General features: G+C 33.7%; 4 protein-coding genes across 7 annotated transcripts in view; 3 read left to right on the forward strand and 1 right to left on the reverse strand.

Moving 5' to 3' along the window:
- LOC119080395 (eukaryotic translation initiation factor 5B) overlaps nucleotides 1-26,019 on the reverse strand; it is a 66,406-nt gene that overhangs the window by 28,132 nt on the left and 12,255 nt on the right. The window contains exons 7-9 of the mRNA XM_037188714.1: nucleotides 7,313-7,389; nucleotides 4,191-4,386; nucleotides 2,936-3,043 (exon numbers count right to left, since the gene is read on the reverse strand). Coding sequence (XP_037044609.1) covers nucleotides 2,936-3,043; nucleotides 4,191-4,386; nucleotides 7,313-7,389 — 381 coding nt within the window. The remainder of the gene's footprint in view (nucleotides 1-2,935; nucleotides 3,044-4,190; nucleotides 4,387-7,312; nucleotides 7,390-26,019) is intronic.
- Nucleotides 13,023-14,921, forward strand: LOC119080461 (hornerin-like). 2 transcript variants are annotated; one of them, XM_037188833.1, is made up of 3 exons: nucleotides 13,023-13,251; nucleotides 13,630-14,688; nucleotides 14,742-14,921. In XM_037188833.1, exons 1-3 carry the CDS (start codon nucleotides 13,219-13,221, stop codon nucleotides 14,895-14,897), a joined length of 1,248 nt encoding a protein of 415 aa, XP_037044728.1. In that variant the 5' UTR covers nucleotides 13,023-13,218; the 3' UTR covers nucleotides 14,898-14,921. The 2 variants fall into 2 exon arrangements, with proteins under 2 accessions (XP_037044728.1, XP_037044727.1); XM_037188832.1 differs by lacking the exon at nucleotides 13,023-13,251 and adding an exon at nucleotides 13,277-13,478.
- LOC119080434 (luciferin 4-monooxygenase-like) lies at nucleotides 22,143-23,958 on the forward strand. 2 transcript variants are annotated; one of them, XM_037188793.1, is made up of 2 exons: nucleotides 22,143-22,317; nucleotides 22,378-23,958. In XM_037188793.1, the coding sequence occupies exons 1-2, from the start codon at nucleotides 22,201-22,203 to the stop codon at nucleotides 23,896-23,898; spliced, it is 1,638 nt and encodes a 545-aa protein (XP_037044688.1). In that variant the 5' UTR covers nucleotides 22,143-22,200; the 3' UTR covers nucleotides 23,899-23,958. The 2 variants fall into 2 exon arrangements, with proteins under 2 accessions (XP_037044688.1, XP_037044687.1); XM_037188792.1 differs by having other exon boundaries at nucleotides 22,143-22,314; nucleotides 22,375-23,958.
- LOC119080433 (4-coumarate--CoA ligase 1-like) lies at nucleotides 24,019-25,945 on the forward strand. 2 transcript variants are annotated; one of them, XM_037188790.1, is made up of 3 exons: nucleotides 24,019-24,164; nucleotides 24,224-24,431; nucleotides 24,488-25,915. In XM_037188790.1, exons 1-3 carry the CDS (start codon nucleotides 24,051-24,053, stop codon nucleotides 25,804-25,806), a joined length of 1,641 nt encoding a protein of 546 aa, XP_037044685.1. In that variant the 5' UTR covers nucleotides 24,019-24,050; the 3' UTR covers nucleotides 25,807-25,915. The 2 variants fall into 2 exon arrangements, with proteins under 2 accessions (XP_037044685.1, XP_037044686.1); XM_037188791.1 differs by having other exon boundaries at nucleotides 24,027-24,431; nucleotides 24,488-25,945.

Consider the following 26,019-nt stretch of genomic DNA (forward strand, 5'->3'; position numbering starts at 1 on the left):
AAAACTGCAATTCAAAGTATAAGTTTATGGCAATTTAAAATTTGATTCGCTTAATGCAAAAGGAAATGAGGAACGTAATAGCCTGACGAATATCATAAAAATCGATTAAAAATAAATTGGCAAAGTCGAGGATTTTTTTTTTACTTCTTCTTCGCCAGCTAAAAACAAAATGAAAACAAATAACAACAATCAACCGGTATGATTATTCACCGAAAAAATATAATTTATCTGACCATTCTAAACTGCCAGTCACCATAAATCCAATCATCAATACAATTATTTTTAATTAAATCATTTAAAAACTCATTCAAAACATTCAACTTCTCAATAAATCAAATTGCAACCAACACTTAGACATTCCAAAGCCAAAATTATATTTTTTTTATTCATCGAAAAATATGTATAATGAAGAAAAAAAAAGATAAATAAAAACGGTGAACAGCATCACAAAATACACTGCGTGGAACGGAAGTCGGAGGCGGGTCTAAGCCAGTCTTATGGCAATGCAATTATTTCTTGTAATATTAAGTCAGCTTCACAAGATATTAAATATTTTTTTTAGTGAACCTCATTTCCATCAGGTGTGTAAGTTGTGTTGTGATGTTGTCGTTTTTCTTTCCTTTTTTTCTTTTTGTCAGAGATTAAATGTATATAAATGTAATGCATATAGATTATCTTAATCCTGTACCCATGATAATAATTTAAAAGCGCGAACCTTAATAAGCACTTTGACTACACAAAAGAGAATAAGATGAACCGTCTGAGTTGTATAAATTTTCAGAAATGTAAATTCAGACTCAATTATTACTGTTGTTGTAATAGGCGGCTAGTATACTATACTCGGACCGTTTGCTTGAAACGAGACCCAATCTACCTACAACAAAATTCGAACTCTCTGTGCATGCATACTCACATTCAGATATATGTACATGTAAATCTGTGCTACCTACTCACCTAAAAAATCACATTCTCGTTCAAATTAAAGGCAAAAGAAAAAAAAAACTGAATCGTCGAGGAAGAACATAAAAAAAAATGGTTAAAACATCAGAAAAGTTGCACCTGGTTCCTGTGTTTTCATACATATTGCAGCGACGCAAAAAAAAATGAACAGCAAAACAGAACTGATAATTTTAAGCAAAGAGAGGGAAAAAATGGTTTTCAAAAATAATTTGTGTACGCACAAAATAAATAAATATATGGACGTAAGACGTGTACATCTTTAACGTGATCTTTAGACTTTTGTGTCGGAAATGAGTTATTTAGGCTGAACACTGAGACTTGACTTCTTGTATCGAAACTTGTACTTTGACGGCGGCCATCAGTAGGTAACCTGTACGTGCTTCATTTGAAATAGCACTTTTACTGCATGAATCGTGCAAAGTCGTATCAGGAGCTTCACCTTTTAAAAACGTGAAGCGCATCGCGCTTTATTCATCACTGATGATCAGCTCATAACATGCTACGTCTACGCAAAACTTTCAGTCATGTTCAAAGTGTCGGTTTTACAACTATTTTATTACAACATTAACACATTTTAGACACAAAGAGTTCGAAAGGCCATGATTCTTTAGAGGTACATTGAGCAGATCTACAAAATCATTAGATATTGTGATGAAATCAAAACCCAAACGTAAATAAAAATTGTTTTATGGACAGAGGATATCACGGTGTGGTTGAACAAAGGCTAAATAAAAGTGTAATGCAAAGAATAATTACTTTGCATTACACTTTTAAATAGACTTTGTTCAACAACACCATGATATCAGACCAATTGATCGATAACATATCAGAATGGATTTGATTGAACACTGTACTCTGCCATTGTTCATTTAATGTCAAAACCCATCTGACTTGACTGTTTGAAAATTAGTTCAAAGTCAGTCTCATTTTTCAGTTTTTCAGATTTAATGTCTACGTAGGTAATGAAAAACCAGCACAAAAGTCTTACTAAATGCTCTGTCAAGAAAAGCCAAGTCCAATGTGATCAAGTATTATGTCCAGATTATCATTTTTTATCGTTTAAAGACTACATCGTAATTTTGTAATTGGAATACCGGTATGAACGGATATGCGAAATCATTAAAGCGATTATGTAACGCAGTTTTTTGTATTCTCTTGTAAATTTTTATTGTGCCATCTTCTTAGCTACAACGACTGTACGATAATGGAATACTGAAGTATAATAAATAACATATTCATGTGAGCAGACCAAGCACAAGCACATCATTCGGATGTCGCGCTGTTATGCTCTATACGCTTAAAATAATGATGAATTATGTTGCCCGGTTACAATACACAACTATTCTCTAACAGATTAAACAGTTTCAAATTTCATACCGATACCAAACGAAATGTACACTGGCGTATCCTATTATATGCGAGGCAAACAGTCGAATTCTTATTTCAGTAGAAAAGAAATGGATGTGGAAAACCACATTTAGATTTGATCGTATGAATTTTAAGGTGTGACATGAATTTTTTAATACTCAGGTCATTTAATTTCGTTATGAACGAAAATGATTTTTATTTCTTTTTGGAATAAAGCGTGAAGAAAACACCGCATTTGCATAACTGATTGTTTGCAGGTGGTCTTTAACGCGACTAAAATTAAAATAATTTTTTTCTATAATTTTATTCACGGTCACTTTGGAGATAGTTTACAGTCTTATGCGTAAAATGTTGTGTTAATAAACACAATAGGCCCATCCCCATTGTTCAAGCTTGTAAAAAAAGAATGGTGAGACGTGATTTCGACGCCGACAACGACGACAGTTTTAGTGGGATGGAACACTTGTACGTCGTTTAAGAGTCAAATAATTTTAAATTTAATGAAGGGTTCCCGCATAAAATTTGTATTGCAAAGGAAACTGAAATTTTCGCTACAGTCGACAATTTAGTAGACGTCAATAATAACTAAAAAATTTAAAAAACTCACTTCTTTGCTTGGCACACAAATTGGCGTTCCTTCCTTCACAATTCCAGCTTCGACCATCACTCCCATAACAATCGGATCACGTGAATTGAAGATGAACTTCGGTAGGATCTGGAATATTTTTTGAAAATTTTTTAACATTAGTAAAGCCTCGTGGAAATACATCGTTGCGAAATAATTTTATGAAGAGATTATTGTGGTCTCCAACAAAAATGATGCATATCTGTCACATACTTCTCGGAGGAGGAGTGTTCTAGTCTTTCGCAATTCATTTGGAACTCTTTTCCTGACATGCATTCTTTCCCACCTGCACAGCCTGTGCTTTCTTTGCTACACTTTTGGACGTATTTTCCCTCGTTATGAAGGGTGACAAAGATTTACAACATTAGACACTCATTTTAAAGGGACATTCCCTCAATTCTGATTTGATTTTGCAGTCCGACTCTCAATTTTATACAAAATGAATTGATGGAAAGTATGGATTCGTTGACGTCAATGAAGGGTATGGAATCCCTTTCTACAATGCAAAAGTCCCCTATTAACTCCCAGCGCTCTCCTCTTTAGTGACATTTATGTACAGGTACGTGAACACACGTGTCAGATATACACCATTCTTATGTTCTTCTAATCAATTGGAGAGGCTTGGTCATTTACTTTACGATTATGTGTTTATAATTATAGAATTGAATAGGCGACGAGAAAATCTATTCTCACCACGCAGCTCGCTGATTGCAACAATAATTTCAATAATTAAGTCCATTTGTTTGTACAGTAAAAAATGCAATAAAAGATAAATTTGACAAGAATTTTAATTGTAAAGAATCAAGAAAACAAACTGAATGGACTAAAGGAAACTCACTCGATCACCTTGAAAAATAATTGTTATGTTATAAGAGGTACTATGATTCTTAAAATCATTAAATTTACGGCATTTATCAGTCGATACTTATAAATGTTATTACCACAAAAACTATATTTAAAGAGAACGAAAAAAAACAATATCGTGTAGATGTACGACGACGACGGTCGACCATATAAATTCTTGTTTAATTTATATTGATCAACGATAAGCTTAAACGGAAACAGACGGTTATACAGAGGATGGTAAAATGCATATCTTGGAGGTAATTTTTTATTTTTTGTTTTTATTGCAGATTGTTAAAAGACCATTTAATAAAAATAACACTTATCATTACTTATTCACTTTAGATAAATTCTCTTTTTAACCGTAATTTAGGTAGGTACCAATAAAACTCACCTTAAGCTTGCAAGGAAACACAGCAATACTTTTAAATTCTTCGCGTTTTTTTCGCTTTAATTCTTCTCTATATGCCGTAAATTGATCGAATAAATGATAAATGATGTCAGCTTGGAAGATCTTTACACCTAATGAATCAGCTAAATCTTGTGCGTCTCGTTCGATTTTGACATCAAATGCTAAAATTGTGGCATACCTAGAAAAAGAGGTGAACAATTAATCATAGCGGTGAAGCTAGGTTGTAAGATTAGGGGGTTAAATAAGGTTTTGACATTGTTCTCTTCTGTTTTCTCTTGCGACTTGTTTGAATAGATTGTTTATTGAAAAATTCTAAAGATAGGAGTGTATAATTTGGTCAACAGATCTATTTTTCCGAAATAAGAAAATGACTGACTAGAATCTAGCCATCTGTTAACGACAGCAACGACCGCTAGGTTTTAGTTAATATGGGATTTCTTTTATAACAAAATGTACGTAAAAACAATTGAAGTAAAAGATTTTTTATCAATAGTTCATAAAAGATCCAGCAAAAGAAGTAATAGATTTGATGTTTATACTGGTTATTACTACTTACCAACTGTAAAAAGTTTGAAATGTAAAGCTCTGAAGCAGAGGTCTGCAAGGTTAACTGTTTCACTGCATTTTTCGTAGTTTTCTCTAAGACCATATTAATTTGACTTAACTCAGAACCATAGATTTTTAGTTTTTACGAAAACTAGCATATTTTTTGGTGAATTTTAATACCATATTTTTGTAGTCATAAATAAAACTAAGTTTTTTTTGGTATTTAAAATAACTGTAAATAGCGTGGTTCTCCTTATTACCATTTTTTAATGGACTACAATTTAACTATTTTTTATGTTGATAATAATGAATTTAATGAAATATCTGGAATTTTTCGTTGTTTTTTTGAAAATTTGAGTCAAATTGAATGAAATTTGGTTAAGAATAAAACCTATCTTTTTTTGGTTTTAACTTTCACGACAAAAGATGTAGGGTTACCATAAAGGTTACCATAAAAATGTGGTTGACGATTACACTAAAAATGTAGTTAGTACTATCTTAAAGCAAAATAGTTTTAGTTATGTCAATCACTAAATTTTAATTTTCAAAATTTGGTAATATATTGAACTATGCATCCATGCAGTACAATTTAAAACCATTTTCAAATCTGAAAAAAGCAGTGAAACAGTTAACCTTGCAGACCTCTGCTCTGAAGTAACACTAAAACAAAGCAAAGTGTCATAGTAAAGTCGTTCGACAAATCGTTGCTTCGACCCCTTTACAAAATACTACGGAACTTGAAATTAGGAACTATCAAATGCAATGACAGAAACGAGCGTTGGCCATCGTTTAATGTTGTATTGTGTAGAAAACCTTATTTCAAGATGGAACGTTTGGTAACGAATGGTTAACAAAACTAAAGATTTTACAAAAACCGAATCTAAACATTCAAAATTCGCATCAACAGCGTGTGCAACTAAAAAGTTGTGTTAACTCACTTGTTTTAAAGGTCGAGAACATATCTTTACATGACAATAATGTCAAAATGTTTACAAAAAATGTCACTTTGAATTGCATATAAAAAACTGAAACCTAAACATGAGTATTACCAGATATTCTAATTTCAGTTCAGAAAGACCCATAGTATTACGACACAGTAAATAGAAGAGAACTTGGAATATATTGGCGTATACATGCAAGAACACTGGAAAAAATGAACATGAAAAAAAAAACCGAAAGAGGAAACTTTTAATTGATCATAAAAGTAATAAAGAATGAGTTTTAAGAAGTATAAATTCTATTAAAATACTAAACATTTAAGTGCAATGGGTTGCCTCTTCTCATTATTAGTACGAATACATAATGTGGTATTTAACGGAAGCAAAGGTCATAAAAATAATACTATGCCGATGATTGCGTTAAGTAAAAAAGAAAAAATGAAACGAAATAATATTTCGTGATAACATTCTTTTTTATGGACAATAATACCGAAAGAATGCACTTAAACAGAAAATCAATAAAATCGACAATATCTCACCACACACAAAAACCCATACACACAGAAGTTCATTCATACATTCGAAATGAACTGTTGATATAAAACATTTTAATAATCGAAAAGGCAACAACACATTGCACAGCAATATAATTTATTTGTTTCATTTTCGAAAAAGTGCCAATACAAATTCACAATATTATAATAATAAAATGCACGATGAATCATTTGCAATGCGAAATCAATTCCAAATAAAATCGAGAACGGATGTTGAAAGAATGTAATATCACACGGAAAGGAAGTTGAATTTCAAGTGTCAACAATTTTGATGCAACAATTATAATATTTTCCATTTGTGCAAGTCTCGTTGCTTTGTTTTAAAATGCGAAAATTTATTGCAGGCGCATAATATTAACGATGATCAAACTTAAATGGAGTCGAGTCATTTAGGCGGTCGTTTATTGTTGTTTTTTTACAATCCATACGCGGGACATTTTTCATTTACAATTTAAATTTATTGTAATAGTTCCTCATTAATAGATCCTCACTTGTTACAATGTACACTAGTATTGACTCACATTTCACGTTCTCAACTGCAGAGCAGAGGTTAGTCTAATTTCCAGAGAAAGATGTATTTTTGAAACTGTCTCGCAAAAAGGGTCAAAACAGACCCAAATATCTTTAGAATCGCCCAAACACATTTTCTCTCATTTCCATGATGGAGTTAATTGAGACAATTCAATAATAATTAGAGAAAGATTTCCTAAATAATGTTTCAAATTTCAGTAATTTTTTTTAACAAAACAAAATGAAATGAAGACATTCCGTTCGGGTCAGCCGAATGTGGTCTGCCGTCTTTTAGTTGCCTTCAATCTTCCACACAACATTTTTATAGACAATACCAAATACAAATGTTTTATGACTGGCACAGTCGACAGGCTAAAATAAACATTTCTTTAATTTTTTTTGGCGCGTCAATGACTAATAATCAAGACCGAAATGAAAATTTTATTGTTATATTATTGAGAGTGTCTCGAGTAGTACACATTTGGAATTTCAATAATTTATTGTCCACTTTTAATGGGTCAAATGAAAACATTAATAATTAAATATGGTTACTTACTGCGATTCATGGACTAACATTGTTGAGGCCTTCATAACATCACGCTTCACAACAGGCCCGATTCGTATGTTGGAATACTGAAAATAACAAAATAGAGAATAACAAAATTAATTTGGTTAAAGGCTCCCAGTGGTGCAATAAAATTAATAAAAATAATTTGTTAAATGGATAATAGAAAATAATTCAATTAATAGAAATATCCTTCGCACGTTACAGCTGTGTTTTCGTCAACATTATTATTTTTTTCCTTCTTTTATTTAATTTTGAATGAAATGAAACGCATAAAAAACATCAAAGCCACGAGAAAATAACATAATATCTAAAAAGAAAATATTAAATAATTAATTTATTGAAATATATCACGTCTGGATCGTGTCTTTTAGTTTTTGGGATTTTTCTATTTTAATTTTTGATGTGCGTGGTTATTATGCAACGTTTTTTCGTATTTTTTTTTGTTAATGGTTCACGTGTCGGTAATTAAAGAAATCTGTCTCGAGTTTAATTTTGGGCGAATACTACGCAAATGAAAAATTGTCTAGGTTTCTCGTGTATATAGATTTCGTAATGTATGCCACTGATAGTGCGTTTTATCGTCATTGCGTTGGTTTTTAAATGGATAATTAATTTGTGTGTCAGAAACAAAATAAAAACTACTCGACCGACGGTTTTAAGTATTAATTTCAATGTCTATACATTAGAACGCCAAATTTATTTTCGTCCTTTATACATTCTGGTTACTGCAATAAGATCGCATCTTCTATCTCAATTGAGGGCTACAGTTTCTTTGCGAAGGTCCTGAGCTTGAATATAATTACAGTAAATGTCAAACGAATTTATGCCTAAATTTTCATCAGCTGTTTAACTAGCTGGTCCACTCATACAATCACACTGCTTATACGGTTTTACCAACACGACGATCGTACGTGTGAATATATACTAAGCTTTTACAAGTAGTCCAAAGTGTAACTATGTAGGGCACATTGCAAGGACACCACCAAGAACTGTAGATCATTCAGAGGGAAAAATGAATCAGGAGACCAGTAGAGATGAATTGGCAATAATTTATATTGGACCGTTCGAAATGCAAGGAATGAAAATCAAAGAGGACCTAAGCCCAGCAATGTATAAGAAGAAGAAGGCGAGTGTTGTATACATGTCTCTTTAAAAAATCTAAATTAACTTCAATCAAATGTGTCTGTAACAACTACAGTATAATCCATATGAAGTTCGGAATTTAATGTAGTTAATTCTTAGTATCCTTTTTCGCTGCATTCTATAGAACAGCGATATCCCGAAATTCTAGTGCAGCTGACAATTTCCTTTCAACATAGATCTCTACCACCCTAACAACATAGAATAATATATTCCAGTAAAGTTAGTAAAGATAAAAATCCGAACGATTTATAGCCTCATTAGAAATGCAAAAGCTCTACTGTGCGGCATTGCACTTTCCCGACAAAAATCTCGACACAATTATTTAGAATGTCATACAATGCATCACAGTCAGTCGTATCGCACTGAAAAAAACGACGTCAAAATGCTCTACACTAAAAGGTATAATATCTGAGCGGACTAAATATGCGTTTGAATGTTTATTGCGATATGTATTGCGGTTGTGCTTTGCTATACGAACTGAAATATTCAAATGAACGGAAGTTACTAATAGTAGTTAGGCGGATATGAAAACATAAAGGAAATGTTGAATTTATCATACGAAAAAAAAGAGCCACTCTTCAGTAAATTTATTGTAAAATTTCTGTTAGAGCAATCATAATGAAACGCTATGAATATTTTCGTTGTTTTTCCATAATCGACGCTAATACTGTGCAAACTATGAGAATTCAATAAATGTTTTCTCGCTGTTTTGTTTTCGAAATTCTAATTCCCTTATTGCACAAACTCACAATCAACAAATTTATCAAGCATCTTTTACTGTATATTACGCAATCATCAGAGAATCAACCCAGTGTAGTATTTTACTTAATTTCATTCAAAAATAATAATAAAAAAAAAACTAATTCATTAAACCGCAATTTTATGAATTAAAAGTGACGTGACGATAAGCTCGTGATGATTAATAATTAGGCATATTATCGCCACCATGGAATTAATTAAATTTTATTAGTTTATGAAATGCTTACCCATTGGTGACGAATGATTTTACATTAATTAAGTTTACCTTTTAGTACACACAACAATTTATTTAAATTCGTCATGAATTTCAAATATAAAATGAATAACGAGAAATTACGGCCGCATATACGTATAACATGCGTTTTTATTATCCATTTAGACTTGTTTCGCTTTTATTTTTCTTTATACATTTTTTTCGTTATAATTTATAATGAAGTGTCATGTATCGGTTCATCGATAAATTGAAATTAACATTAACCTGTAACACAATATCCTCTCAGCTACTTCAATTACCAAGAACGTGTAATTTTTTTTTTTTGTAAATAAAAGAGATGAGAAAAATTATGTTAAAATAAATATAACAACAGCAACAACGAAAATAAATAAAAGTTTAACTTTTCAGTCATTCTTCGTGTTCAGATGAAAGGTAGAAAAAAAATATTTTTTTTATTAGAATTATTCATAAACAAGGACGGACGTCGTACGACGATTTCCCGGATGGGCTTCCCATCCTGAACGTATGTATAATTTGTTTGATTTTATTCAAACTTTGAATGGTGTTAAAATATTCCACCAGTGCGTGTGTAAGACCAAAATGATGAATTTGATGTGACTGTGTTCATTAGTTTATTTATATAATTTTTTTTACATATATATAATGCTTAGTAGCGGCATTTCATTTACAGAAAATATTTTAATAAAAATAAATAGAAATTTGTCGGTACAATCCGCTTTTTCTCCGAGTTGAATTTGAATTAATTTGTTGGAATATTGATTTGGGGATTTTAGGAGTTCTGTGTGCATTGTGATTGTAACTTACTATGTGAGGTTGTTTAAAGTGTATCCATAACTAAGTAAATATAAAAATAACTCGCTTAACGCTAAGAAGTGCCTTACATACCTCACTCGACTTCAGATAGATCAGATATATTTTATGGGTTTTTATTATGTCTGGACAGCGATGACAAAAATTAGTGGTAGGCTCTGGCTGATGAGTTCTTATATAGATGGGCTACTGAATGTTTAAACTAATGAAGTAGACGATTTTGTACCAACCATCTCAAAATGCTTACACAAAAAGAAATGTATTTGGAAATGGTGCGGTCGAATGAGTGTAATTCTTTTTCTCTTTTGCATTAACAGCTGTGTCCCTTTATCTGAACCTTCCACTTAAAGATTGTCATACGTTTATAGGTTCCACTTTTGCGAAACAAACTATGTTGACTGATGCCAGATATCCAATTAAAGATCAGAAAGACGAAAGTTTGTACGGTCGGAGAAATATATATTTCGGGATTTTTAAAAATATCATCGTTTCTCTAATTTCTCTCAATTGCCATTTGAAATAACATGCAAAATGAGAGGATACAGAAAAACGATGAAAACGATCCCAAAATCTATATTTCTCCAACTGTATAGAACATCGTGACAGCAGCCTCTATTATAATCTCAGCAGCTACGATTTCAAATTATTGAGTCACATGTACATCATTCATTCAATCGAAATTAAAATCAGCTCAGTTCATTGTATGACATCGATAGAATTTGTAAGAAAATTTTGATTAACCTCAATGAAAGGTATATGCGTTGCGTTACACGTGTACAGAGTAAATGTGTACTGATAGCAAATGCGCCCATTATACAGACGTTCTATCAAAATGTTTATTTTCATTGTAAACACACACCCCTATGACTTTTCAACGAGTTTTACATAACATCGTTGAGCTCTTATCTATTTTAGTATTTACCGAGTAAACTACGGATATACTAAAACCGAACAATACAAAATACAAATTCAATTACGTTCAATTAAAGTAAATATATTCATGCGGTATTATATACAACAGCGAACGTGTACAAATATTTCAATTCATTCAGTTAAAGTTCTTCATTGATATACATGTATGTATAAACCCATGCACACGTTGTATTGTACCGAGCTTCAATTCGTGGAATTATTTATGAATGAAATTAATAGCATGCTAATTTATTTGTTTGGTGTTGCTGTCTTTCCACAACCACTATAATATCCTATACCTTACTCTATCGATCGACAAGCGAAGAGATGTTTTTTTTTAATAAAAAAAAACTTCGGCTTAAACTTACACAGAATGAATTAAATTTTTGCTATAGTTTTTATTCATTGTAGAATTTCGTATAATGGATATTTCTGTTGAATAAGTAATGTAAAGGTATTTTATTTGAATTTTAAATTAGCCTTTGTTCATTCAAAAAGTATGAATTACAACATAGATGTACAATTAAAATGAATAATTACGAATGATGATGGAATATACGATTTTTAGTGCTCGTTCACTGCGAATCGACTAAGTGATTATCTTTGTACGTGTGTGAGTGTGTGTTAGTTTTGTATTTAAGCGTACCGGTCTGATGGTAATAGAAACAATTTTCGAGAGACACTTTTACATATAGGTGTTGCATGTAAATTTCCATTCAAATAAAAATCCAACTATTCAAATGAAATAAAAACATATGCTTCGCAGGCGGCTCGGCAGGCGACCCGCACGTTGATCACATACGGTACCGATTTTATAAATTATTTTAAGTCATAGGTTAAGAAGCTAATATGTGTATATTATGCATCCGCGGAAATAGTTGATTGCGTACTGGTTTGGAGATTGTTATGTTGAGGAGTCTTCAAACTATTACGTAGTATACTCGCAGAGTCCACCGGAGACGAGAAATATTTTAAAAATCTTCAAAACGTGTACCCTAGGAGGATCTAGGCAGCGTTTTTACGATGAAAAAAAATACATAAGCAGTCAATGCGGCAGGCTATATATCATCTGCTATGGATATTACCAGCAAGAAAGAAGTGATTGTCTCTTGTCAATGTGGTTTTCTTTAGCAAAATGTATTATGTTAAAATAAATGAAGTAAAAGATTCACCATCAACGATTTAAAAAATTATTTCAGATTGAAAGAAGTATAAAACCTACAGTTAGATGCCGTGAAATTTCAATATGAATTTGCTTCAGCTCTTTTTCAGCTGATTCACACAAACAATCAAAACTGTTTAAACATATTTGTACGGTTTTACCACCACCACGCGCGTACGTCTAGCAGCGGTAACCGTATCAACAAGTGTAAACAGTTTGATTGTATGTGTGGATCAGCTGAAAAACAGCTGGTATCCTTTCTGAGGGCGCTAACACTAGCAAATCGGAAAAGTCCGTGAAAAATAGCTTCACACGAAACATGTTGAAAATAATGTTAGAAAAGCACGAGCTCCGATACTTCGTATGGGTCTGACTCTGACAAGTGCAACGAAAAAAATGCAAAATTTTAGATTTGAATTAGACTGTTCCACTAGGATTTCAAGATTTAGATGGCACCACTTGTCTTTGTGTCTGAATAAATTATTCGCCCCACTAATTTGTAATCAAATTCTATTTATATCCCCTCCTTTTAGGTGCCCAATTCGTTGACCATATCATAAGTAGACCAAGTCCAATCATTCAAAGATCAAAATCATAATATTTCATAATAACAAAAAAAAATTCGATCATAACCTCAATTCAAAAACAGTCTGGTCAACTTCACTTATATGGAAGTGGCGATTAAATATTTCGCAAAATTTACCGCAAATAAGATCATAATAAAATTTGTTTACATTTACCGACACCACAATTATTATCTCATTGCTTGATTAGGATAGGTTAATCGGCAATGTGTGGGCGCATTTAATTACGTATCACCATAAATTTCGCGACGGACGTTTATTTAGTTGGCAAAAAATTGTGGTTTTTAAGATGAAATTGCGTAACTTCTTGAATAAGCTCCAGGTAGGCAAAATGACTCGGTTTCACTTTCTTTTGCATATGGTTGAGAAATTATTTCTTTGATCTATGGACGGACGGGAGAGTGACATCAGTTCATAGCGAATATTTCAGCTGAGAAGATCAGTGAAAAAGTTAGTGTTAAGTTTATAGTTGGACAAAATAATGTTTTGTGTGTTAACAGTAGAATAACAAAAAAAATGACGCTGGATCGGCATTGGCAAAAATATGTGGTTTGTAATACTTTTAAACGTATCCATTCATCCAATTTTAACAGACTGAGTCTATTACAACTTTCGTAAATGATCAAAGTTTCTAACTCTGAATAAGACTATCAGTCACAAATACAACGAAAATTCGAACAACGATACTATTTCTTTGCAGATAGTCATCTCAATTTTGGCACACACTCGAACGATTTACACTAAACCTATCTCAGTACCTGTGGTATGGCCAGACAGTGCTGGTGGAAGTATTAATTCGAATCGACAACCATTTTATCCTCAGTATCGTGTAAATCGGCGCATAGAAGAGATAAATGAAAGACCGAATTCTGATTTTAATCGTTTAGTATATAATCGAATCGGACATAATCTTCAAAATGGAAATTCACAGGACTCTATTGATTACGTCGACAAACCCCAACGATTAACGAACAACTTTGCCGTGCAAGGTGGAGGTCAACAGACTGATGGCACAAATAAATTTGGTTTCGACGATGTGGAAAGTAGAACGAAATTTTTGTTTAAGAAGAAGTTAAAGAAAAAGAAAAAGAAAATCTGCCTGCCCGTTGGCTACGGTCACGGCAAAGATAGTCTCAGAACATTGTATGACCTAAATGTGATATTTGCTGATATTAATATTAACGAATATGACACAGTTGGAGGATACGGGTGCAAACCACTCTTTGGGTTAAGTGGCGGTTACGGTGAAGGTCATGGAAGTCATGGAAACCACGGAAGTCATGGAAGCCACGGAAGTCATGGAAGCCATGGAAGCTATGGCGGACACGGAAGCAATCATCATACCAGCTCGCAACATGGTAGTACTACTTATGGTGGATCGAACTATGGAAGTCACACTGACACTGACACTGGCACTGACAGTGATTATGATTATGTTAATCATAATGATCATGGAAGCTTAATTCAAACTGACGATTATGATCATGAAAGTAGTGCACCTAGTCAAAGTAGTCAGGGAAGTAATAATTTATTTGGTGGCCTATTTCATGGAACAACAAGTGGTAGCAGTAACAACTACAACAGTGGAAATGGACATGCAAGTGGTGGACCTCTGGGATTTTTCGGTCAAGGCGGTTTATTTGATTTTTCTAACAGTGGTGGTCAGCGGCCGCAAAGCGCTGGTACGTTGGGAGATTCAATTGATGATACGGTGAAACCGGTTATAGAAATAAACGTTCCAGATACTATACAGGACGTCGTAAGTTCGCAAAATATGTGTGTGTGAAATGTGAATAATTTTTAAAAATTTAGGTCCAAGGAAACTGGCGACCAGGCAACTTGGTTGGTGGTATTCAAAACTCAGTTTCAGGATTCATCCAACAGATCTCGGATCGACCTGGAGAAGCGATAAGACAAATTAATCAGGAAATTTCTTCAATATTCCGCTCATTTACCGATTTATTTTGAATAAATTTTTCCTAATCGTCCAAATCTTCCAGTGTTTTTCTTTACATTCTTTTATTGTTAAGTCAAATTTTCCGACTCAACAATTTACAAACAATAATGGTTCTGAAGTTGTAAAACAGCAAATATTCGCTTCAATAAATTTTCCGAGCTTATAATTTAGATCTGCCGATGCATCAATTCTATTAGCTTTTATAAAATATGATTTACCACTTGATAATTGCATTCAAGAAATGTACACCAAATGCGAATGTAATTAAAAGTACAATCGTACCATAAATAACATTTTTTATGTGGTTTTACGTCTGTTAATAAATAGTAGCGTTACATTGTATTACGATTGAATAATGCATATGACTGTCCTTGTTACATATTCGAACAAAATAAGAAACCGATATACCTATGTAACGAAAGAAATGTATACTGTTCCACAAACGTTGCATTTTATGATCCCAGAAAAACCTACTAATTATAATCCACAACAATTAAAGAAATTAACAACGCAATAAATTCGTAGAAAATGTTCTGAAAATCATTATGCCAATGGCGTTAGATTCTCATAACCAACCATACGAGTAAGTTGGTTTTGATACGATTGTATGGAAGAAACGAGAGATAATTACGCTAAAATGCAATTAGATATTTGCACGAAAATTTAATGAATGAAATACTTTATATGTTCTGGTCGTATAGGTCGAGTATTTTCTTTTGCTTTTCCCGGTTGACGACATTCATCGAATTTATTAGCTGTTAAACTCTTAAGCCCGATAGACGAGTATTATTGCCCTTCAGCGATATAAATATATTTTTGTTATTAAGTTATGGACGACAGCTAAGCGTTCGTTCATTGTAATATAAATAAGAAACTCAAAGGAGCTATTAATAGCTAAAAACAAGTAGAACCGAAAAAGAAGTAGTTCGCCCACGCTACAAAATAATGGAATATTTATGGTGTTTTTATATATATATATATATATTACACGCCAGTCTTGTTTGATAAATTTAATAATGAGTAAAGTGACTCTTGCCTTAAAAGTGATACCGACATTGTTTTTGCTTTCTATTGTTAATTTTCTATTTATAAAACAGGGATAATTAGGAAATAGTGTAGGATGTAGACAGTTTCACTTATTTGTTGTAATTTAATATCAATTTTAGAAACATTTCTTACGGAAAAGGTTTCTTCTTCAATATGTTTCCTCATACATTTGATGAACAAGATGTAAATTAACACGAATAGAAAGTAGCAGCGACATTAGTTTGTCATTTTGTAGATAAATCGACCTTCCTTCTTTGCCGCTTCACACAATTTTGGTGGTGTGCCCTCCCTCTCATGTTTGTAAGACAAAGCTTTGTGCAAAATCATTAACTTTTAGAAACATCAAGTGATCTGTTATTGACAATGATGACAAAAAGTCGAAGATTTGTTGTTATTCTGAGAGGCGCCATTTTAGGTGAGAAAATAATAATTTTCTTCCCTAAAATGACGGGTTAGTCATATTGGGTGAGAAAATGATCATTTTCTCACCTAGAACGGCCGAATAACAAAACACGCTATTTATTTTATTTTCCTTAAAGTGGAAAAATATGCGGATTTTCGCAAAACGCAAGCATCGAAAACGTTGTGTTCCCTGGGGCATAATAGGAAATTCCACCTTAAGCTAATTGGGCACCGCTTCGCTCTGGCCGCAAACTTTCGCTCTTGTGGAAATTTCCTATTTTGTCCCCTTGGTTAACAAATAACTATTTCACAACGCTGGCGAGAAAATAACCTCAGAAGAAACTTTGAGAGACATTGTTGTGAAAAACGTTCTGTTGACCTCAGGGAAAACTGGGAATAGTTTGGCGATTTTTATTATAACACGAATAGAAAGTAGCAGCGACATTAGTTTGTCACTTTGTAGATAAATCGACCTTCCTTCTTTGCCGCTTCACACAATTTTGGTGGTGTGCCCTCCCTCTCATGTTTGTAAGACAAAGCTTTGTGCAAAATCATTAACTTTTAGAAACATCAAGTGATCTGTTATTGACAATGATGACAAAAAGTCGAAGATTTGTTGTTATTCTGAGAGGCGCCATTTTAGGTGAGAAAATAATAATTTTCTTCCCTAAAATGACGGGTTAGTCATATTGGGTGAGAAAATGATCATTTTCTCACCTAGAACGGCCGAATAACAAAACACGCTATTTATTTTATTTTCCTTAAAGTGGAAAAATATGCGGATTTTCGCAAAACGCAAGCATCAAAAACGTTGTGTTCCCTGGGGCATAATAGGAAATTCCACCTTAAGCTAATTGGGCACCGCTTCGCTCTGGCCGCAAACTTTCGCTCTTGTGGAAATTTCCTATTTTGTCCCCTTGGTTAACAAATAACTATTTCACAACGCTGGCGAGAAAATAACCTCAGAAGAAACTTTGAGAGACTTTGTTGTGAAAAACGTTCTGTTGACCTCAGGGAAAACTGGGAATAGTTTGGCGATTTTTATTTTTAAGACGCTTGCAGCCGAAGATGAACGATTTTCTGGGGTTTACAGAAAATTCTTTTTTTACAAACTAAAAAGAATTGGGAAATAACATATTCCATCAACTCAGAGAATTGACAATTTAATGGAAAAAATATTTGTTTCTCTTGTTGACATTTTCATATTTTGTCCAATGTAGGCCAAATGAACGTCAGTGAAATTTAGATTTACTTCCAAGTGTTTTCACAGCAACTTCCGAATCAGGAAATATGACGCAGTTTTCTTTTTCCCCAGAGTGGTCAGTGACCACTAGTCAGGTCACACTTATTGAAGTGACAATTTTCAGGTATCTCTTCTATGTTTACAGTTTGTAGAAGAGATTCTAAAACATTTGAAAGGCATGTTTCAATGCAAAATGAATTACGTTGATTACGTTTCTCACTCGAATCGAAATCAATTCCGCGTTAACTCTCCATTCAGAATTGAAATAATTTCAAAAAAATAATTCGCATTGTATGTAAATAGTGAAGAAAATAAAAAGGCAAAATTATTCTAAATGCCTACGCATCGACGAGCTCCAAAAAAAATTATGAATGAAAAAAAAATTGTGTTAACTCATCGCTTTGAATGAAAAAATACACAAACGAATAAAAAATAAATTTAGCACAAATAAATTTTGATTTTTTACACGAACAGACCAGAAATTTGTTTTATTTTGTGCGCAAAAGACTTATTTATTCAGAAAGAAACATTTTCGTTCCCGAATCGTTTGTAAATCTTGGGATTACCAGTATTTATTTGAGTGTTTATATCAAAATTATTCTAAATTCTTCTTCTTTTCTTTATTTTATTATTATTTTCATTGAGCACATATACGCCCATCGTAAACCACAGAAAAAAGTTAATACTTTGCAACCAGTTAAAATACCTGTACACACAGTCGAATTGTGATGTGGATCAGTTTAGATTGTAGAGTGTGAGGGAAGATAGTGGGCGTCTTCTGGCTTGTGTGACAAGTATGGAATGGCTTGCTCGTTATAAGAATATGTCAGTGACACCAGCATAATATTAATGTTGTTGTTATAGTAATTCAATTGATCCTTTCCTTAAGTGATATCAACATCAACAAATACGATGTACATTAAAACAGAACCCTCGTCATCGTAAATGATGGTCACAAATGTTCAATAAAATGTAAGCATGGTCTCCATCAATACAGTCCATGAAGATAAATTGAAGAAATGTTTTTTTAATTTAAAAAATTTTCATATGCAGCAGTGGGCTAGTCAGATCTGAATTGGAAAGGTTGAGAAATTTGTATAAAACACTTTTGTTCAATGCAGGAACTGGCGGATGTAGAATATTTTTAACGCATCGTCTACTACCGTTACCATTTCTGCCACCAAAAAAAATTTTTTTACTATCTTTTGAATTACAAGCGTTTATGGTGACTAGTTTCTACGCATAGAATTACTTAAAAATCACACCATATTCAAACGTCATATTATACGCTCGAAACTATGTCACAATAAAACCGATTGTCTAACCGAAGTAAAACTGGACTACATGCTACCCATTTCAATTCATCAATTGAATAAACAATTGTCTTTCATTTCAATTAATTAATTTCAATCAAAGAAAGGAGAGTACGTGTCGACAAAAAATGTTATGAATGAAAATCTTGAATGTGAAATTTTGGTTCGTTTTTTATTTCAATGAATGAATTTCAATATATAAAACGATTTGAATGAATTACTATGCCGAGGAATTATTGTAATTGAATATCACAATTAAATTTAATCAATTTTATTTAGCGTCTAGCATAATTACGTAGTCGCTTTTTTTCATGTATCGCTTCGTCAGTTTGTGAATATCGAGTGTGTGTATGGTTCGATTGGTGCATGCAAATACAATTGGAAAAAACATAAATTGAGTTACATAAATATTATATTCAAGAAACTGATAGCACACAACAGCGAAATGAAATTATTATTTCTTAGATTAAATAAAAAAATTATTTTTAATGGAGCCAATATCAGAAATTAGTGGATATTCGATACGAATTTTTGGGATTTACAATTTTCATCCAATTAACTAAAAGTTTTTCAGTAAGATGAAGGAAATTTACAAACACCCGGCATTGTATTACATAATTAAATTTAAATTTCGTCGCTAATAGTGATCAACATTTTGTCAATTACCAAAATTCATTTCGCTTTTTCCATAAATTTGTTAAAAGTTTTAATGAACGACAAACGTATCGCGTATCTGTAACTTTTTTTATAGTAACGCTCCAAGACAATTAGAAGCGCCGTTCTTTAAGAGAAAATCTAATTTTTTGCCTCCAATTTATATACTTATAGTCGAGGTTTGGAGTGGTAAGTAGTACATTACGTCCGAGATTCCAGATTTTTAGACCCGTACGAAGTACTGGGGTCTTATAGGTTTACGCATACGTTTGTAACACGTCGAATTGGACTCCCTGAGTAAGGGGAAACCTATTGTGGTTGTCTAGAGATGCCAAATCCGCGAAAAAATAAATGTCCGTCTGTCCGTCTGTCCGTCTGTCCGTCTGCACGATAACTTGAGTAAAACGCATCCGATTTTGAAAATTCTTTTTTTTCCCGTTTGGTAATGTCAAAAGACAGGCTAAGTTCGAAGATGAGTGATTTTGGATCGACCCCTCCCGAGCTGTGGCCCAATAAGTGCTTTACGGTTTTTCGACGATATCTCCGGACATTCAAACGTTACACTTGTAACTGATACGTCAAATAAAAGGTATTTACAATACCGATCGACAAAAAAAAAGTTTATGGAAATCGGATGACCGACTCGTGAGTTAGACCCCTTGGTGTGGAACAGGCACAGGGCGGCAAGCAGTTTTTGCTTGTAGGTCGGCCACATTTGAACATATTTCGTCTGTTTTAGCTTTATTAGATAGGTACCAATCAGGGAAAAAATTTTTATGAAATTATGTTCTCCGGAGCGTGAGCTAGGTCTCTTGGAGTGATCTCTTATCTGGCTACTCGGAAGTACAATGAACGTGGTGTATTTTGTCAATATCTCGAGTAAATTTTGACCGAATTTCATGATTTTTTTTTTGTTTGAAAGGTATTAACGAATGTAAAGCGTCGGTACTATTTCCGGTCTCCTAACAAAATGGCTGCTGGCGGCCATATTGGATTTTAGTAAAACGATATAAAGTGGGAAAAATGATGCTTAGAGAGTTTCTGTTAACATGGAAATAATGTGTTAAGGGTGAGGGGTTTCAGGGATTCCATATATGGACATCTATATATACCTATATACAGCTATATTGAGCTATATACAGGCATATAGAGCTATATAATAGCATATTCCTCTGTGAAATGTTTATTTACAGTGAAATATAGGTAAATATAGCGGTACATAGCTGTTTAAATAGGAATTTATGAAATTTGACTTCGTACGGGGCTGTCTATATTGCCTCCGGCAATTTAATTGTATATGATAACAAGGCAAAGAGTGGATAATGTAAGTGATTTAAAAGGAAGAATAGTTTTTCAGCAGAGAAGAAAATGAAGTAAGAGAAATGAAGAGTTTCACATTAAAGGCTTTTGATACGAATAGGTGTTTCGTACGGGTCGGCGTTAGCTATGTTTATTTAGACGACCTGAAGGGGAGTGCTGTATTCTTACAAAATTTCGTCAAAATATACATTTGGAACCTCGTACGTACAGTGCTTTACGTGATTATGGTCGGTAAATGTGAAAAATGTACTCAAAAAATTTCATTTGCCGACCAGAAGCACGTAATAAGAAATGTCACCAAAAAATAGATGTTCGTACACCTCCTCTTCTCTGTCGCAAAAAAATCAGTTAAATCTTCAAAACATTGAATGGAATAGTCAGAGGAATTTGTTAGTATAATGATTCCCAGTATATGATATTTTGGCATAAAATTTAAATTCGCTAAGGGATTTTCAAATTTTGCGCCAAAATATCATAACCTGAAAATACTTTATTGATTGGAAACGTCGATGACTTTCGAAACTCTAAAAAATCTCAAATATCTTCCGAACTAAAAAAACCCACTGTAGCGTTTTTTCGCTCCGCGTATGTGTTAGAGTTGTTTCGAAATGAAGAATTTTGCTCCTTTTTCGACCTATTAAAGAGCGTGAGTATCTTAAACACTAAACACTAACATTATTACCTAATTTTTGGTACAAAATCTTTTACTTCATTAGTTTTAATATATATCACGCCCGATATAATTAACAGTTATAGCTTTCAAATGAAAAGTTGTGTAATCGTCTTTTAAAGCACATAAGTCGATTTACGAGGTAAGATGCATTTCTGAGCCAATGTTTTTTAAAAATCTAGTCATAAGTCTTCAATGTTGATGATTTTTCTCTGAGTTTCTAAATCATTGAGAACTGCAAGCATTTCTACCTGCGGGATGCCGCGTATTACTTTTTCTAAAACAAAATCTACTCGATCAACTGTATCGAAAAATATTTCAATTCAATTCATCATGTAATGAGCAATAGAGCAGAATTGAAGATCCACTTAAAAATCAAAGTCAAACTGGAGCTGATAAATTCCTTATCATTTGTATTAAAGTATAGGGTTACCAAGTAGCGTTCGCAAAGCACCTCTTATAAACACAACTAAACCTCATCTGAAAGTTAGAGAGTTTATGCGGGTAAGTCATGCTATTCGGTAGCCCTAATCATCGACAACATCTTTATCTCGGACCTCATTCTTCAATACATTCAAAGTGTTTATCTCGGTAAATAAAAATAAATTTTAGCATCGCTTAGTCGACTGTCGAACAGTGAAGGTGATTTATTTTCTATTAAAAATATGAGTAGCAAAAATATTTTGTACGGCGGTGATTATGACCGGAAATTCGTATACAAATCGATGGGAGATTTTATCATGAACTCTCTGCAAAGGAATGGCGACCGCAAAGTTTTGGTTAGTAGAACAAAGTAATAGAAATGTGTCTATCAGTAAATACCTATTGTAAACAAACAGATCAATGCGGCTACCGGCCTTACCTGGACATCTCGAGAATTTCTGGATCAAGTGAAAAAGTACAGTAAAGTACTGTACGGCGCTGGAGTTCGCCGAAACAGTATAATTGGGATTGTGTCAGAAAATCGACACGAAGTAGCGGCAATAATGTTTGCGTCACTGTGTTTAAATGCGATTACTGCTCCAATCAATTTTACATACACGAAAAGAGAGTTGAAACATTCATTGGACCTGTCAAAGCCGAGGCTAGTTTTTGTATCAGCATCTGTGCTGGATAATATCCAAGAAATCATCAATGAACTTCCTTACGTTGAAACGGTTATTTCCTTCGACAAAACATCATCTACGGATAGGAATTTGATTAACCTAGACGAACTTATGACCAGATATGAAGACCAAACGTTTGATTTTGAAAAATACATTCAGCAACCAATCAACATACGAGAGCAAACATCGATGATATTTCTATCAAGTGGAACTACAGGTTACTCAAAAGGAGTTGAAAAAAGTTGCGAAAACTTGTTTGTATGCTTCGAACAGTACGCACGCAATATAATGAACTTAAGTGACTTTGGCTACGACATAAACACACTCGTTCTGGGTCCATGGTTTCATGTTATGGGTTTCACCAATTTATTTATCGTAATGTTCTCAGACAGATTTTGTTGTGTGTTTCTACCGAAATTTGAACCTCATCTGTTCCTGAAGGCAATCCAATCCTACAAAATAGCCTCAATTCCGATTCCACCGCCAATCGTCATTTTACTTGCCAAAAGTCCATTGGTGGACGAGTATGATATTTCTACTGTAAAATATATTTTCACCGGCGCCGCTCCCCTATCCTATGATGTTGAAGAACAGATTGTGAAACGCTTCAAAAGTCAAATAAAAATTCTTCGCGGTTACGGACTCTCGGAGGCGATTATTACACTTTACACGATAACAGTTCAAAATCCACCGCCGGCTTCTGTTGGCCAACTACTTAAAGGATGTTACGGGAAAGTTATTGATGGTAACGGTAACGCTCTTGGCCCAAAAGTGGTAGGCGAAATTTGTCACAAGGGTCTTCTAGTGATGAAAGGTTATTTCAATAATCCAAAAGCAACTTCTGAAAGTATTGATCGAGACGGATGGTTCCACACTGGTGATTTGGGCTATTACGACGAAGAGCATAATTTCTTCATCGTTGACCGGCTAAAAGAATTGATTAAGTACAAAGGATTTCAAGTGGCACCGGCCGAATTAGAGGGTCTATTACTTTCGAATCCAAAAATTAAAGACGCTGGAGTGATCGGAATCGATGATGAGATTGCTGGTGAGCTCCCAATGGCATATGTAGTGAAGCAACCGAATTGTGAGATTACCGAAAAAGAAGTGAAAGATTTTGTTGCTGAACGTATTTCCAAATCGAAATGGATTCGAGGCGGAGTGAAATTCATCGATGAAATACCGAAGAATCCAAGCGGCAAGATTTTGCGTAGAAACTTAAGAGAATTATATAAGAGCACGAGAGCGAAATTGTAAAGAAGTAACTGAATTATCAAGTTGTTAAATACAGATAAGCGATTGTTTATTACTTTTAAACTGTTTTTACTTGCACAGCACGATAAAAACTAGTGGTCGTGAGATAGCAGATTATTTTCTTTCAGTTGAAAGATTTTATTTGAAGTGAGCAGATGATTTTCGAAAATAATATCATTTGCACAGGCACATATTCGAAGCCTCAATGTTCTTCACTGGGCGATCTTATTGTAAAAAATTTGAAGCGAAGACAAAATGAAGTCGTTTTGGTGATAAGAATCTTCTTTTCAAAATACATTTTCCCTTTTACACCCACTTCTTTCCTCAGATCAATGGGGTCACAGGGATTCAATGGCTAGGCAGTGACATCCTGGATTACAGCATAAAAATTAGCAAATCACTTCATCATGAAGGCATCAAAGAAAATGACGTTGTTTCGATTCTATCAGACAATCGTTTTGAATTCATTGGAGTTGCGTTTGGGACTATGCTTTTGAATGCCCATTTGGCACCCGTAAATTTCCATTATTCGAAAAGTTATCTATCAAACATTTTGGTTGACTTGACATCTGAATTTCTAATATTTTTTCAGATGAACTGAGACATTCTTTGAGTTTGACAAAACCAAAAATTGTTTTCACTTCGGCACATGCTGCAAATTCGTTACTTGAACTCATCACCGAAATGCCATTTATTCGACAGATCATACTTCTTGATGACCAGCCGGAAATTTCCAATGGTAAAACGATTTCGTTAAACAAATTTATTGCAGCTCATGAGTGTAAAACTTTCAACATTGAAAGCCATGTTTCTAATTCCGTTGACATGCGTCAACGCACGTCTATAATATTCTTGTCCAGCGGAACAACTGGAATCGCAAAAGGTTGCGAAATCAGTCAATACAACATGGCAGTGACCATTTATCCTTTAGAGAAATTGTTAGGATTTTTAAAGCAGTTCACAAGCCAAGTCGTAAACTTGAACATTTCGCCATGGTTTCATGTTATGGGGCATGTCCATATTTTTTCCAACCTACTGTCAGAATCGTTCGTTTGTGTCTTTTTACCAAAATTCGAACAAAGACATTTTTTGAAAGCTATCGAAATGTATAAGGTAAACGCAACCAGCGTACCACCACCAGTGATGACTTTTCTCTCAAAAAGTCCCATGATAGACGAATTCGATTTAACGAGTCTGAAGATGATTTCGTCAGGTGGAGCCCCATTGAAACATCAAGTTGAAGAACTCATTAAAAAACGGTTCAAGGGCGGCTTGACTATATTCCAGGGCTATGGATTGACAGAGACAACGGCCGGTATAATTCGAAGTGTTTTTGGGAAAGAAACTCCAGGTAGCACAGGAATGGTCGAGGAAGGGATCTGTGTAAAAGTTATTGACGAAAAAGGAGTTGCGCTCGGTCCGAATAAAGTCGGCGAAATTTGTGCTAAAGGGAACAGGATAATGAAAGGATATTTGAATGATCCGAAAGCAACATCTGAAACTATTGATGCCGATGAATGGCTACACACTGGCGATTTGGGATATTATAATGAAGATTTTCAATTTTTCATAGTAGATCGGTTGAAGGAGCTGATAAAATATAAAGGCTTTCAAGTGGCACCAGCAGAACTGGAAGGACTATTACTAACCCATCCAAAGTGTAAAGATTGTGGTGTCATTGGCATACCCGACGAAATTTGCGGTGAGCTTCCACTTGCCTTCGTTGTGAAGCAAGAAAACGTTGAGTTTGAAGAGAATGAGGTCATCGAATTTGTTAAAGAAAATACTAGCAGTGCGAAATGGTTACGAGGTGGCGTAAAATTTATCGATGAAATTCCGAAGAACCCAAGTGGTAAAATATTGAGGAAAGAATTGAGAAAAATGTACAGAGACACAAAATCGAAATTGTAATTATGATTTTCGTCACAAATACTTTGCAAATGCAATGTAGATTTACCTAAATAATCTTCCGTTCGAACTATTTTAGCCCACTCACAGTTCAATAAAAAAATGTTATTTCTTTTCATAAATTGTGGTCATTTTTTCAATACATATAATCATAACATCGTACCGACTATCCCCATGCGTACAAATCAACTCGATAAGAGACATTCTTTTTTTACA

Source organism: Bradysia coprophila, unplaced genomic scaffold, assembly GCF_014529535.1.
Source record: "Bradysia coprophila strain Holo2 unplaced genomic scaffold, BU_Bcop_v1 contig_350, whole genome shotgun sequence".
Taxonomy (NCBI): domain Eukaryota; kingdom Metazoa; phylum Arthropoda; class Insecta; order Diptera; family Sciaridae; genus Bradysia; species Bradysia coprophila.

What these genes read in the sequence shown, in the direction of transcription:
- LOC119080461 (XM_037188833.1), top strand. Translation starts at nt 13,219, where the DNA reads ATGAAATTGCGTAACTTCTTGAATAAGCTCCAG. An exon ending in ACTTCTTGAATAAGCTCCAG is followed by an intron (nt 13,252 to 13,629) that starts GTAGGCAAAATG and finishes ATTTCTTTGCAG; the next exon opens with ATAGTCATCTCAATTTTGGC. An exon ending in CAGATACTATACAGGACGTC is followed by an intron (nt 14,689 to 14,741) that starts GTAAGTTCGCAA and finishes TTAAAAATTTAG; the next exon opens with GTCCAAGGAAACTGGCGACC.
- LOC119080434 (XM_037188793.1), top strand. Translation starts at nt 22,201, where the DNA reads ATGAGTAGCAAAAATATTTTGTACGGCGGTGATTATGACCGGAAATTC. An exon ending in GCGACCGCAAAGTTTTGGTT is followed by an intron (nt 22,318 to 22,377) that starts AGTAGAACAAAG and finishes AACAAACAGATC; the next exon opens with AATGCGGCTACCGGCCTTAC.
- LOC119080433 (XM_037188790.1), top strand. Translation starts at nt 24,051, where the DNA reads ATGATTTTCGAAAATAATATCATTTGCACAGGCACATATTCGAAGCCT. An exon ending in GACAAAATGAAGTCGTTTTG is followed by an intron (nt 24,165 to 24,223) that starts GTGATAAGAATC and finishes TTCTTTCCTCAG; the next exon opens with ATCAATGGGGTCACAGGGAT. An exon ending in AAATTTCCATTATTCGAAAA is followed by an intron (nt 24,432 to 24,487) that starts GTTATCTATCAA and finishes ATATTTTTTCAG; the next exon opens with ATGAACTGAGACATTCTTTG.